At 41.2% G+C, this 15,403-nt stretch overlaps 1 protein-coding gene across 1 annotated transcript in view; it reads left to right on the forward strand.

The window, feature by feature from the left end:
* Positions 1-13,876, forward strand: part of TNFSF13B (TNF superfamily member 13b) — a 33,863-nt gene extending 19,987 nt beyond the window's left edge. The window contains exons 4-6 of the mRNA XM_075198048.1: positions 3,652-3,767; positions 12,180-12,330; positions 13,465-13,876. Of these exons, the coding sequence (XP_075054149.1) occupies positions 3,652-3,767; positions 12,180-12,330; positions 13,465-13,577 (380 nt within the window). The 3' untranslated portion in view covers positions 13,578-13,876. The remainder of the gene's footprint in view (positions 1-3,651; positions 3,768-12,179; positions 12,331-13,464) is intronic.
* The last annotated feature ends 1,527 nt before the right edge of the window (positions 13,877-15,403 follow it).

Here is a 15,403-nt window from a genome sequence, read left to right on the forward strand (position 1 = left end):
GAAAGTATCCGGATGGCATAAGTCAAAGACATATACACGCCCCATAAGCAGAGCTGGATTAAGGTTCTGGGGGGCCTGGGGCACTTAAGACAAGAGGAGGCCCTGTGATGTAATATGGTTCTAATTTTAGTAAAATTTTAGACAAATACACAGGCACTGTGTACTGTGGGCACTACTGTTAGGTGCATGCAGTTCTACATTCACGAGCAATACAGTGTGAAATACATACCTTCCAACTGTCCTTGTATGCAGACCAAATTCTGACTAAGTGGGACAGTCAACCAAATTCGGGACTGCACCAACAAATTCAGGACAGTTGGCAGACTGTCCTTTTCTCTCCAACTGTTCTTGTCACTTTCACTACCTGTAGCTGCTGGTTTTTGGATGCTACTTGTCTAGATCCTTGTATGTTGGGGGGGGGGGCTATTTTGAAAAAAATGGGTAGTAATTTAGAAAACTCCAACCACCCCCACGTTAAATCAATAGCACCCACATTTAGTGAAGCATCCCTCCAGCCTCAACATTAAAATAAAAATATTCACATTTCATAAATGTGAATCCAAAAAGTGCATCCTCCCCAAACTCAGCCACACATTCAATTAATAGCCCAAACCACCCCAGCATTAAATAAAAGGTCCCATAACAGGGGCAAATGCAGGATTTGAGGAGGGGGATTTCCATGGCACACCATCTGTGGGCGTGATCAGCATGCATGGGGGCGTAGCTATAATTTTAGACAGGGCTAGGTAGCTCTCCAATTCTTCCAACCCCCCTTTAAATACACGAGCAATGCTGCATGCACTACTGTTAGGTGCATGCAGCTCCCCCTTCATAAGCAGGGCAGTGTGAAGTGGGACATACCTCCCAACTGTCCCTGTAGTCGGGACAAAGTCCTGACTGAGTGGATCAGTCCCCAAACTCAGGACTGCCCCACCAGAATCAGGACAGCTGGCTCTCCTACCTGTTCTTTCTGCTTTTAATACTTGTTGCTGCTGCTCGTGTCCTAAGCTCAGTTGTGCGTGTCTGGATCCTGGAATTTTGGGTCCCTGTTTGGAAACAGAATAGGTACATGAGATCTAGAAATACCAGCAATGAGTCAACACAGTAGGCCTCCCTGCCTCTATGCAGTCCGATATTAAATGTATTATTATTAGTGCCCCTTTATTGTAACCAGCCCGACTTTAAAATAATTTTAATCACCTTTAATAACAAGACCTATTTCCCCTAAATAACCCCAACATTAATTGTAATCACATTTATTAAATAAACCTATTTCCTACCATACATTAAATAACTTGCATTCACTTTTAAGAAATAGCAATAATAAGTCTGCACCAACCCCTATATTAAATTAAATTGCCCCACCATAGCCACACAAACAAAATAACAGCCAGTAATTTGACACCACCTACCTCACACATTACATTGCCACAAGCCATCTGTGCCATCACACACACTACAATGCCACAAGCCACTGTGCCATCACACACACACACACACTACATTGCCAGAAAACTCTTGTGCCATCACAAACACACATTAAATTGCCACAAGCCCCGTGCCATCACACACACACTACATTTCCACATGCCCCCTGTGCCATCACACACATTACACTGCTACAAGCCCCCTTGTCAACACACAAACACACATTGACATCAAAACACACACAAACCACTGCCATCAGCACCTCTAACTTACCTTTAGGTGCACTTCTGCTGCATCCCTCCTCACTGCTCAGACGGGAAGTGAAGTGAGCACTTCCTGTTTGAGGCCAATCAGCAACAGGCAGCCTCACGATTGGCTGCCTGTTGCTGCCACTGACCACCAATGATTTGATTGCTGCACCCACCCTCACTAACGACACCCCTGCTAACGCCCAACCCCCCCACCCGTGCTCACCCCACCTGCATGTGCCCCTGCATAATCTAACCTTAAATTTATAGCATACACTATAGTAACATATCTTTCCCTCATACATTATAGTAACATACCTCCCCAATAACCTCCCTCACACATTATAGTAACATAACTCCTCCTTCCCTCACACTTACCTTATTATATCCACACTGTGTTGGAGCCTCTCCTGCTGCTCTGCACAGATGGGACGGCACCTGTTACATGTCCCATGTGACACCTGTCAGTGATAGGGACCGGAGTAGGGAGGAAGCAGGAACACATAAGGGGGGACAGATCATTAGATCCGCGGCCACCAGAATAAAGATGACTGTTACCAGGGAAGGGACCAGCCACCAAATGCATACTGTGCCGGCCCCCCTGCTGGCACCTTTTTAGAGTACCTAGTTCAGGGGGACCCCTGACAGATGGGGCCTGGGGCACGTGCCCCCAGTATCCCTCCCTTAATCTAACTCTTCCCATAAGGAGCCTATAGGCATGATGTAACTCCCTTAAATCAATATAAACAAGCCTTGTGTCCCATATAGAAAAATATATACATGTACAAGTATACATAGACCCTAAACAAGTATTATTGTTTATTTATATGGCATCAGTCAAGTTCTGCAGCGCTGTACAAACTAAATTCCCTACCACACACACACAGGCTAGGGTCAATATTGTCAGAAGCCAATGAACCTATCGGTATGTTTTTGGGATATGGGAGCAAACCAGAGGAAACTCACACAAACATTGGAAGAACATACAAATTCTACACACAAGTCCGCTGCTGTCAGCTCTGGCACCCTCCTGTCCGTAGTTTGCCACATGCCGTGAATTCCTTTTGGCACTCTTCGGCACCTGTGCAGAAGTGGCTTCACTGCGCATGCACGCTCTCCCATACTCCCATGCTTGTTCTAATACCCGCTGTGCTATTGGAATTTAAAATGGTACAATGCCAGCGAAGTAAAAAAAAAAAATCCAGTGAAGGTAGGCTGGCAAAGCACACTGGTAAGCTGTGGTTACCTGGCTTACCAAGGTTTGCCTCTCCTGTCCACACAGCTAGGAGGAATATAACTCATGATCCGAGCAGCAAGTCTCTGCTGTTTTTCAAAAGGAAGTTTTGACATATTTTTTTAGAATGCATTACTTGAACTGTTCTTGGAGAATAAACAATAAGTTGTGAACACTAAGCAATATGTATGCCAAAAAAAAAATCGACAATATGCGGCTACTGCCTTGACAGACACATTACAGTCTTGTTATTGTTTATTGCTGAAAGTCAAATGTTTAAAAAGCAATGCCCAGGAGAGGATGAGAGGAAAAGTGGTATAAAACAAAATGTGATTCTAGGCAACACAAACGTTTTTACTTTTGCAGTATGAGTATTTCATTAATAGACTAAATACCTGCAAATATCACAAAAAAACATATTTGTTCAGGCAAATTCAAAAAATGTGGATTTGGCGCATGCCCCTATTTCTGTGCTGTGTGCACCATACCGCCATGTGTTTTGCATTATAAGTGATGCCAGTGTCTCTTTGTTAAAACAAAATCCCTATAGCTTTTTAAATACAGAGCTTCTTGATAATGGCATCTTACAAAACAGGGTAATTTTGTATTTAGATTATGCATAAATTGAAATTACTTTTTCAATGTATGAAGAGTTGCTGCTGTTATTTGACAGAAATATGTATCGTAACTTGTATTAATGTTTATGTTTAGTGATGTGACTGGGCTTTTTTTTCTTTTCAGATGATGACACAACCGTAATACCTTGGCTCCTGAGTTTTAAACAAGGGACTGCTTTTGATAAAAAACAAAATACAATCTTGATAAAAGAAAGTGGTTTGTTTTTTATATATGGTCAGGTAAGCTGTGTGAGCCAATGTTCTGAGTCTATATACATTTTTAGCGATAAGATTCTTTTAAGAAGAAAGAAGTGATGCATTAAACGAACACATTTTTATATATATATATATATATATATATATATATATATATATATATATATAATGAATACAATTTTCCAGTCCGTACAATATATGAGTGCTTTCGTGAGGGAACCTCCTCTGGCTTTCATTAACCCCAGCAGACAGAGAAGGTGATGAGCACAGGTATCCGCTATGTATCAGTTTTGGGACCCTGGGTGGGTGGAGTTTTGTTTATTGATTGTATTGAGTTGAACAAATTAACTAAAACCAATAGGGAGATCCTGTAGTTTACAAAATACACCCTATAAAGTAGGGATGAGCGCACTCGGATTTATGAAATCCGAGCCCACCCGAACGTTGCGGATCCGAGTCGGATCCGAGACAGATCCGGGTATTGGCGCCAAATTCAAATGTGAAACTGAGGCTCTGACTCATAATCCCGTTGTCGGATCTCGCGATACTCGGATCCTATAAATTCCCCGCTAGTCGCCGCCATCTTCACTCGGGCATTGATCAGGGTAGAGGGAGGGTGTGTTAGGTGGTCCTCTGTCCTGGTAGATCTCGTGCTGTGCTGTTTAGTTCTGTGCTGTGCTGTTTAGTTCTGTGCTGTGCTGTGCTGTGCTGTGCTGTGCTGTGTTCTGCAGTATCAGTCCAGTGGTGCTGTGTGCTGTGCTCTGTCCTTCTGAGGTCAGTGGTGCTGCTGGGTCCTGTGCTGTGTCCTGTTCAGTCCAGTGGTGCTGTGTCCTGTGCTCTGTGCTTCTAAGGGCATAGTTATTTCCCCAATATTCCCCTGTGTTTAAAAAAATAAAAAAAAGTTTTTTTAAAAAATACCAAAAACTACTTTAATTTTTTTTAATTACCACAAAATTTGCACAACCAATCCTGCAGTATAAGCCCATTGGTACTGCAATATTACCAAGTTCACACATTCAGCAGTAAAAGTCCAGTGGTACTGCAATATTACAAAGTTTACACATTCTGCAGTATCAGTCCAGTGGTGCTGTGTCCTGTGCTCTGTCCTGCTGAGTTCCGTAGTGCTGCTGGGTCCTGTGCCGTGTCCTGTTCAGTCCAGTGGTGCTGTGTCCTGTGCTCTGTGCTTCTAAGGGCATAGTTATTTCCCCATTATTCCCAAGTTTTTAAAAAATAAAAAAAAAGTAAAAAAAAATAAAAAATTAAAAAAAAAAAAAAAAATATATAATAATTATAACCAAATTTGCAAAACCAATCCAGCAGTATAAGTCCATTGGTACTGCAATATTACAAAGTTCACACATTCTGCAGTATCAGTCCAGTGGTGCTGTGTCCTGTGCTCTGTCCTGCTGAGGTCCGTAGTGCTGCTGGGTCCTGTGCCGTGTCCTGTTCAGTCCAGTGGTGCTGTGTCCTGTGCTCTGTGCTTCTAAGGGCATAGTTATTTCCCCATTATTCCCAAGTTTTTAAAAAATAAAAAAAAGTAAAAAAAAATAAAAAATTAAAAAAATAAATAAATAAATATAATAATTATAACCAAATTTGCAAAACCAATCCAGCAGTATAAGTCCATTGGTACTGCAATATTACAAAGTTCACACATTCTGCAGTATCAGTCCAGTGGTGCTGTGTCCTGTGCTCTGTCCTGCTGAGTTCCGTAGTGCTGCTGGGTCCTGTGCCGTGTCCTGTTCAGTCCAGTGGTGCTGTGTCCTGTGCTCTGTGCTTCTAAGGGCATAGTTATTTCCCCACTATTCCCAAGTTTTTTAAAAATAAAAAAAAAGTAAAAAAAAATAAAAAAATATATAATAATTATAACCAAATTTGCAAAACCAATCCAGCAGTATAAGTCCATTGGTACTGCAATATTACCTAGTTCACACATTCTGCAGTATCTTGTGCTACATATAATGGAGACCAAAAATTTGGAGGATAAAGTAGGGAAAGATCAAGACCCACTTCCTTCTAATGCTGAAGCTGCTGCCACTAGTCATGACATAGACGATGAAATGCCATCAACGTCGTCTTCCAAGCCCGATGCCCAATCTCGTAGTACCGGGCATGTAAAATTCAAAAAGCCCAAGTTAAGAAAAAGTAGCAAAAAGAGAAACTTAAAATCATCTGAGGAGAAACGTAAAGTTGCCAATATGCCATTTACGACACGGAGTGGCAAGGAACGGCTTAGGCTCTGGCCCGTGTTCATGACTAGTGGTTCAGCTTCACCCACGGATCTTAGCCCTCCTCCTCCTCCCCCCCCCTACAAAAAATTGAAGAGAGTTATGCTGTCAGCAACAAAACAGCAAACAACTCTGCCTTCTAAAGAGAAATTATCACAAATCCACAAGGCGAGTCCAAGGATGTTGGTGGTTGTCAAGCCTGACCTTCCCATCACTGTACGGGAAGAGGTGGCTCGGGAGGAGGCTATTGATGATGTAGCTGGCGCTGTGGAGGAACTTGATGATGAGGATGGTGATGTGGTTATTGTAAATGAGGCACCAGGGGGGGAAACAGCTGATGTCCATGGGATGAAAAAGCCCATCGTCATGCCTGGTCAGAAGACCAAAAAATGCACCTCTTCGGTCTGGAGTTATTTTTATCCAAATCCAGACAACCAATGTATGGCCATATGTAGCTTATGTAAAGCTCAAATAAGCAGGGGTAAGGATCTTGCCCACCTAGGAACATCCTCCCTTATACGTCACCTGAATAACCTTCATAGTTCAGTGGTTAGTTCAGGAACTGGGGCTAGGACCCTCATCGGTACAGGGACACCTAAATCCCGTGGTCCAGTTGGATACACACCAGCAACACCCTCCTCGTCAACTTCCTCCACAATCTCCATCAGATTCAGTCCTGCAGCCCAAGTCAGCAGCCAGACTGAGTCCTCCTCAATACGGGATTCATCCGAGGAATCCTGCAGCGGTACGCCTACTACTGCCACTGCTGCTGTTGCTGCTGTTAGTCGGTCATCTTCCCAGAGGGGAAGTCGTAAGACCGCTAAGTCTTTCACAAAACAATTGACCGTCCAACAGTCGTTTGCCATGACCACAAAATACGATAGTAGTCACCCTATTGCAAAGCGTATAACTGCGGCTGTAACTGCAATGTTGGTGTTAGACGTGCGCCCGGTGTCCGCCATCAGTGGAGTGGGATTTAGAGGGTTGATGGAGGTATTGTGTCCCTGGTACCAAATCCCCTCGAGATTCCACTTCACTAGGCAGGCGATACCAAAAATGTACAGAGAAGTACGATCAAGTGTCCTCAGTGCTCTTAAAAATGCGGTTGTACCCACTGTCCACTTAACCACGGACATGTGGACAAGTGGTTCTGGGCAAACGAAGGACTATATGACTATGACAGCCCACTGGGTAGATGCATCCCCTTCCGCAGCAACAGCAACAGCTGCATCAGTAGCAGCATCTACAAAATGGCTGCTCATGCAAAGGCAGGCAACATTGTGTATTACAGGCTTTAATAAGAGGCACAACGCTGACAACATATTAGAGAAAATGAGGGAAATTATCTCCCAGTGGCTTACCCCACTTAGACTCTCATGGGGATTTGTGGTGTCAGACAATGCCAGTAACATTGTGCGGGCATTAAATATGGGCAATTTCCAGCACGTCCCATGTTTTGCCCACACCATTAATTTGGTGGTGCAGCATTACCTCAAGAGTGACAGGGGTGTGCAGGAGATGCTTGCGGTGGCGCGCAAAATTGCTGGACACTTTCGGCATTCAGCCAGTGCCTACCGCAGACTAGAGGCACATCAAAAAAGCATGAACCTGCCCTGCCATCACCTCAAACAAGAGGTTGTGACGCGCTGGAACTCCACCCTCTATATGCTGCAGAGGATGGAGGAGCAGCAAAAGGCCATTCAGGCCTACACAGCCACCTACGACATAGGCAAAGGAGTGGGGATGCGCCTCAGTCAAGCGCAGTGGAGACTGATTTCCGTGTTGTGCAAGGTTCTGCAGCCATTTGAACTTGCCACACGAGAAGTCAGTTCCGACACTGCCAGCTTGAGTCAGTTCATTCCCCTGATCAGGCTGTTGCAGAAGCAGCTGGAGAAAGTGAGGGAGGAGCTGGTAAGCCATTGCGATTACACCAAGCATGTAGCTCTTGTGGATGTAGCCCTTCGTACGCTTTGCCAGGATCCGAGGGTGGTCACTCTTTTAAAGTCAGAGGAATACATTCTGGCCACCGTGCTCGATCCTCGGTTTAAAGCGTATGTTGTGTCTCTGTTTCCGGCGGACACAAGTCTACAGCGGTGCAAAGACCTGCTGGTCAGGAGATTGTCCTCTGAAGAGGACCGTGACATGCCAACAGCTCCACCCTCATTTTCTTCCACATCTATGGCTGCGAGGAAAAAACTCAGTTTTCCCAAAAGAGGCACTGGCGGGGATGCTGATAACATCTGGTCCGGACTGAAGGACCTGCCAACCATTGCAGACATGTCTACTCTCGCTGCATTGGATGCTGTCACAATAGAAAAAATTGTGGATGATTACTTTGCTGACACCATCCAAGTAGACATGTCAGACAGTCCATATTGTTACTGGCAGGAAAAAAAGGCAGTTTGGAAGCCCCTGTACAAACTGGCTCTATTTTACCTGAGTTGTCCCCCCTCCAGTGTGTACTCGGAAAGAGTTTTTAGTGCAGCGGCGAACCTGGTCAGTGAGCGGCGAAGGAGGTTGCTTCCTCACAACGTTGAAAAAATGATGTTTATAAAAATGAATAATCAATTCCTCAATGAAGTACAGCACTGCCCTCCAGATACTACAGAGGGACCTGTGGTTGTGGAGTCCAGCGGGGACGAATTGATAATGTGTGATGAGGAGGAAGTACACACTGTAGGGGGAGAGGAATCAGAGGTTGAGGATGAGGACGACATCTTGCCTCAGTAGAGCCTGTTTAGTCTGTACAGGGAGAGATGAATAGCTTTTTTGGTGTGGGGGCCCAAACAAACCAATCATTTCAGCCAAAGTTGTTTGGTAGGCCCTGTCGCTGAAATGATTGGTTTGTTAAAGTGTGCATGTCCAATTTCAACAACATAAGGGTGGGTGTGAGGGCCCAAGGACAATTCCATCTTGGAACTTTTTTTTTGGCATTATATGACCAATCAACAGTCGTTTGCCATGTTCAAAAAGTAAAACCAAATTTTAAAAAATTCAAGAAATTAAACCAAAAGTAAAATGCCGTGTCATAATTTAAAACAAGAGTTTTTGACGTGCTCTAAAACTACTGTATTGTTGTTTATATTTTATAAACACTACACTTGAAAGCTTGAGTCTTTCAATAAAAAAGTAACTGTCCATTGCACGAATATTTGCAACAGGGACAATTTTAGGGTTAAGAAAGCCAACTAATAACACTTCGACGCTGTCTGTCTTTATAAACACTACACTTGGAAGTTGGAGGAGGTATTGTGGCCCCGGCACCAAATTTACTACCGGGGCCACTCCACTGTGCAGTCCATATTTAGGTGTATCAGATATTAAACAACGGTGACAGTTGATGCCCAATTTTTTAATTATATTGTGGCCTCGGTACCAAATTGTGTACCGGGGCCACCACACTACGCAGTCCAGATACTTGTTTGGTGGAATTCAGACCAGTTGAGGGTTTTATTATTATATTGTGGGGACCACTCTATCTATACCACACTACAACTCTATACCACTCTATTTCATACTTTAATTCTATTTAATACTTTAATTCTATTTCATACTTTAATTCTATTTAATACTTTAATTCTATTTCATACTGAAAAAGTCAGTCTTCATTGCACGACTATGTGCAACAGGGACAGTTTTTTGGTTTACAAAGTCAATCAATAACACTTGGACCCTGTCTGTCTTTAACATACTTGATGGGATCTCAATGACGAATTGTCTGTACCATGTTTGGAGGAGGTATTGTGGCCCCGGTATCAAATTGGGTACCGGGGCCACCCCACTACGCAGTCCAGATACTTGTTTGGTGGAATTCTGACACGTGGAGGGTTTTTTAATTATATTGTGGCCTCGGTACCAAATTGTGTACCGGGGCCACCACACTACGCAGTCAAGATAGATAGATGCGTATCATAGATAAAGTACATTCAGTGGTGTGGGGCAAATTGAAAAATATTCAAAATGCACTGACATTATCAAAAACAAGAGGTTGTCACACGCTAAAACTCCAACATGTATATGATGGAGAGGATGGAGGAGCAGCCGTATGTGTAGTGTAATGCAGACCTGTTGAAGGTTTTTTATATATTTTATTGTGGTGCCCAGTGCCCACTCCTCTAGGCAGTCCAGGTACATTTATTGGTGCGATTCATAAAAGTTCAGGGTTTTTAATATATTGTGGTGACCCACTCCTCTACGCAGTCCAGGTACATTTATTGGTGCGAATCAAACAAGTTGATGGTTTTCTTATTATATATATTGTGGTGACCCACTCCTCTAGGCAGTCCAGGTACATTTATTGGTGCGATTCATAAAAGTTCAGGGTTTTTAATATATTGTGGTGACCCACTCCTCTACGCAGTCCAGGTACATTTATTGGTGCGAATCATAAAAGTTCAGGGTTTTTAATATATATTGTGGTGACCCACTCCTCTACGCAGTCCAGGTACATTTATTGGTGCGAATCATAAAAGTTCAGGGTTTTTAATATATATTGTGGTGACCCACTCCTCTACGCAGTCCAGGTACATTTATTGGTGCGAATCATAAAAGTTCAGGGTTTTTAATATATATTGTGGTGACCCACTCCTCTACGCAGTCCAGGTACATTTATTGGTGCGAATCATAAAAGTTCAGGGTTTTTAATATATATTGTGGTGACCCACTCCTCTACGCAGTCCAGGTACATTTATTGGTGCGATTCATAAAAGTTCAGGGTTTTTAATATATATTGTGGTGACCCACTCCTCTACGCAGTCCAGGTACATTTATTGGTGCGAATCATAAAAGTTCAGGGTTTTTAATATATATTGTGGTGACCCACTCCTCTACGCAGTCCAGGTACATTTATTGGTGCGAATCATAAAAGTTCAGGGTTTTTAATATATATTGTGGTGACCCACTCCTCTACGCAGTCCAGGTACATTTATTGGTGCGATTCATAAAAGTTCAGGGTTTTTAATATATATTGTGGTGACCCACTCCTCTACGCAGTCCAGGTACATTTATTGGTGCGAATCATAAAAGTTCAGGGTTTTTAATATATATTGTGGTGACCCACTCCTCTACGCAGTCCAGGTACATTTATTGGTGCGATTCATAAAAGTTCAGGGTTTTTAATATATATTGTGGTGACCCACTCCTCTACGCAGTCCAGAAAGATACCTTGTTGCAACGTTTTGGACTAATAACTATATTGTGAGGTGTTCAGAATACACTGTAAATTAGTGGAAATGCTTGTTATTGAATGGTATTGAGGTTAATAATAGCCTAGGAGTGAAAATAAGCCCAAAAACTTGATTTTTAAACTTTTTATGTTTTTTTCAAAAAAAATCCGAATCCAAAACCTTAAATCCGAACCGAGACCTTTCGTCAAGTGTTTTGCGAGACAAATCCGAACCCCAAAAATAACGAAAATCCGGATCCAAAACACAAAACACAAGTGTAATGATCTGCAACCAGACAGGTGCAATACACATGTACACAAAACACAAGTCAGTGATGTGCGGATACTGCGCCATGTGGGAAAGGTACAGGCATCACAAATTTACATACACACGCCCTCAACGGAGCCCCAGGTCGAGGAAGGATCGGAGGATTGTTGTGGATCGGTCGGAAATCTATACAGACTACACAATGTGAATGAGATTGGAACGTAAATATTAAACGGTACGACCAACCAAACGAGGCGACAATTTTCCATTTGGGCAGACATTCGACCATTGTGTCACTACGCACACTGTCCCGACTTTCGAACGAGCGGTCGTATGTCGGCTGGTTGAGCCGATTATTGGATGAAAACCCTGTAGTGTGTACCTAGCTTTACAAAGTGGATGAGAAGGACTCCTATAGATTGTAAGCGTGCAAGCAGGGTTCTCTTACCTCTCTGTCTGTATGTATTACCCAGTATTGACTTATTAATGTTTGTTCCCAATTGTACAGCGCTATGGAATCTGCTGGCGCTATATAAATAAATGTTGATGATGATGAGGAGTGACAAACAAACAAAAAACCCGGGAAAGGGTTTGGATTGATATGTCTTTATATTTTAATCCAAACCCTTTCCCGGGTTTGGATTAAGGATACCTTGCTACGTCTAGAAATTGTTTTTTATTATACCAAACAACATAAAAAGTTTACACAAATTGACACAATATGCATTTTGTATACTTAATAAAGGTTACTAAATTTATATTTTGTTTCATTGCAGGTCTGGTACATAGATACAGTTTTTACAATGGGCCATCTCATCCAAAGGAAAAAGGCACAATTGGTGGGCGATGAACCAGACTTGGTTACTTTGTTTAAGTGCTTACAAAATATGCCACAGTCTAACCCAAACAATTCATGTTTCACAGCTGGTAGGTGATACAATGAGATGAGGAACAACCTATTAGAAAGTTGTTTGGAGTACAGCATGAAATTTTATACATTTTAGGTCAGTGATGTGAATAAAGAATTAACTTTGTAAATAAAATAAACTTCTACAGTAATCAAACAAATATGAACAGCAGTGAACTCTGAGCCTTCACCTGTGGCCCCCTGCTTTATTGTTCGACTTGTTGGTTATAGATTTTAACACTTCTTTAAAATGCCTGCTGATATGTTATTACAGAGAAGAGTCTCTTTCTTAAAATATATTTTTTTTAATTATTACAGATATTAAGGATAATGTGCAGCCCTTTTGAAGGCTAGAGGGCCGCATCATGTGGCCACTGAAGTGTATCAGGTTGCCTATCACTGAATGGGCATATAAGCTCAGGCAGGATATAATAAACTGAATAACATATACCATAGCCAGCAACTGATGGAAGGGAAAGGCATTGTTCCTCTACCTCCCAGCACATATGTTACGGCAAACTGTTAGCAGAGTTCAGCTCAATTAACATCTATATGTATTAATTATATGTATATAGCTGTATATCTTTCATTCACACATACTCCATGGAGTCCCTAAATTTTGGGCAGCCCTGACAGTGAAACAACGTTAGATTCTTAACCAGAAGTCTTTATTGGAAGTGACACAAATAAGCTTGCAAAACTATTTAATGTTTATTCCAATACATATTTTATCTGTGCATTTCACATCTGATTTATTACTGGAAAGCAGGTTACAGCTTGCTTCCTTTTGTCTGACTGCCATGTGGGACCAACAGGCTGACGGAAACAGTCTTAAATATAAATAACTTTCTTTGCATAAACTCTCCAATACTTGATAGCTTATTTGTACACTGAAATTTAAAGTTGATATTTGTGTGCTACATGAAAAAACAGTCAGTATTTAACTTATGTGCAAAACAGAATACTAATTTGCACCCCTTGAATTGTAACATGGTTTTGTCCAGGAGACTGAAATAAGACGTTTCTTAAATTAATGAATCAAGCCCCAGATTATTTCACAATGTAACAAACACAATTAAGTCCTTCTTGGCTGAATGTATTTCTTCATAAGATTTAAAGCAATAATGTCATTTTCTATTTTTTTTTTTTTCTAGGAATTGCAAAATTAGAAGACGGCGATGAACTTCACCTTGTAATACCACGAGGCCAAGCTAAAATATCTTTGAGTGGAGACGGTACATTCTTTGGGGCAATTAAACTATTGTGAAATATAACAAACCAAAATGAAACTAAACTGTTTTCTTCCATTCCCAAACATCATGGCAGCAAGATAGCAATTTAGTAATAAACTGGAGTCGAAACAGGAATTAAGCTTAATATCCTGTGAATTACCAGAAATATGTTTATTTTAAGAGATCCAGTAACATTAAAAATAGTAATTGCAGCCTTCATTGGAATAATGTTTTCATTATGTGGATGGCAGTTCTTGGAACAATCAAATTGTTGCACTTTTGAGAAAATTCTTCTAATACAACTATACATTTTAAATTCATTTTTACGGACAGTTTTTATGCAGGTAGAGAATAAAATGGAAATTAGCAATGTATGTGTTGGGTGTGTATCATGAATATAACTATATGAGGTGTAAACAGTACACCTTATACTTCTATGCAGAAGAAAATACACTAGGCTACCTAGGCACCCACAAGCTGTAGGAATTTTTATAGTGTAAAACTAATATTTAATTTTAAATGCATTTCAACAATATATTATAATATAAAACATATTAAATGATGCAAGGCTACCCACCCTGTGTCCCCCACCTCTCCCTCATGTCTCCTGTGCTACATCACCTTCACTTAATGTCTCCTGTCTTCCTTCAGGTCTTATTTACATTTCAATCAAAATAAAACAGGGCGCTAAGTAATCTATATAGAGCTGTATTAATTACAGTTGGCGAATTTATATATGGGACAATTTGAAGATCTTTTTGTCTGGAATTCCACATTTGGGGCAAACCTGGTCCTCTATGGCAGATATATCGACGATTTATTCTTTATTTGGGATGGGGATGATTTTTCTATCTCTTCCTTTCTCACTCATCTTAATAATAATGAATTTGGTCTCCGGTTCACAAGTACTCATAGCCATACATCCATTAATTTTTTGGATGTTAGACTGTATATAGCTGACAACATAATCCATACGGAAACTTTCTCCAAACCAATAGATGCACACAGATTTCTTCATTTTGATAGTGACCACTCCAGGGCCTGGAGGAATAATATCCCCAAAGGCCAATTTTTAAGAATGAAAAGAAACTGTTCAACCCAAGGTGATTTTGAGAAACATATAAGAATTTTGTACAAGTCGTTTGTAGAACAAGGGTATCAGACTGAGATATTGAATAAAGCTATTGATGACATTAGGGGACTTGAGAGGGAGGACCTTCTCCTACAATGCCCAAAAATATTTAAAAAAGATAGAGCTATACATCATAATGATCAAGCTATGATGTTTATCACTCAACATAACAGTTATGCACGTCAAATTAAGAACATCATTAAAAAGAATTCCACAATGCTTGAGTCCGATAACCTATTGGGCCCTTTATTAGGACAGGGAAATAACGTTATCTTCAGAAGAGCCCGTAATCTAAAGGAACACTTGGCACCTAGTTTCTTTAGATTGGAAAAATCTGTGGAATTACCTTGTGTCATGTCTACAGACAACTGGTTGAAGACCAAACCAAGAGGTTTTTATAAATGTGGCAGAACTAGATGTCTCACATGTAACTATGTTGAACATAAATGTATGTCTTTTACATCCTTTCATTCCAATGATACATTTGTAATTGAACAATTTTTGAATTGTCAATCTAATTTTGTTATCTACCTTATAAACTGTGGGTGTGGCCAACAATATGTGGGTCGTACTATTCGCCCCTTGGCATCACGATTTACTGAACATCGTCGTAATATTCTCAAAAATATAAAATCCCACAGCTTATCAAGTCATATAAATTCCTGCAAGACAGGGGGTTTAGATAAACTCCAAGTACAAGCTATTGAACAGGTGAAAGCCACCCCTCGT

The sequence above is a fragment of the Mixophyes fleayi genome, chromosome 2, assembly GCF_038048845.1.
Source record: "Mixophyes fleayi isolate aMixFle1 chromosome 2, aMixFle1.hap1, whole genome shotgun sequence".
NCBI classification, from domain to species: domain Eukaryota; kingdom Metazoa; phylum Chordata; class Amphibia; order Anura; family Limnodynastidae; genus Mixophyes; species Mixophyes fleayi.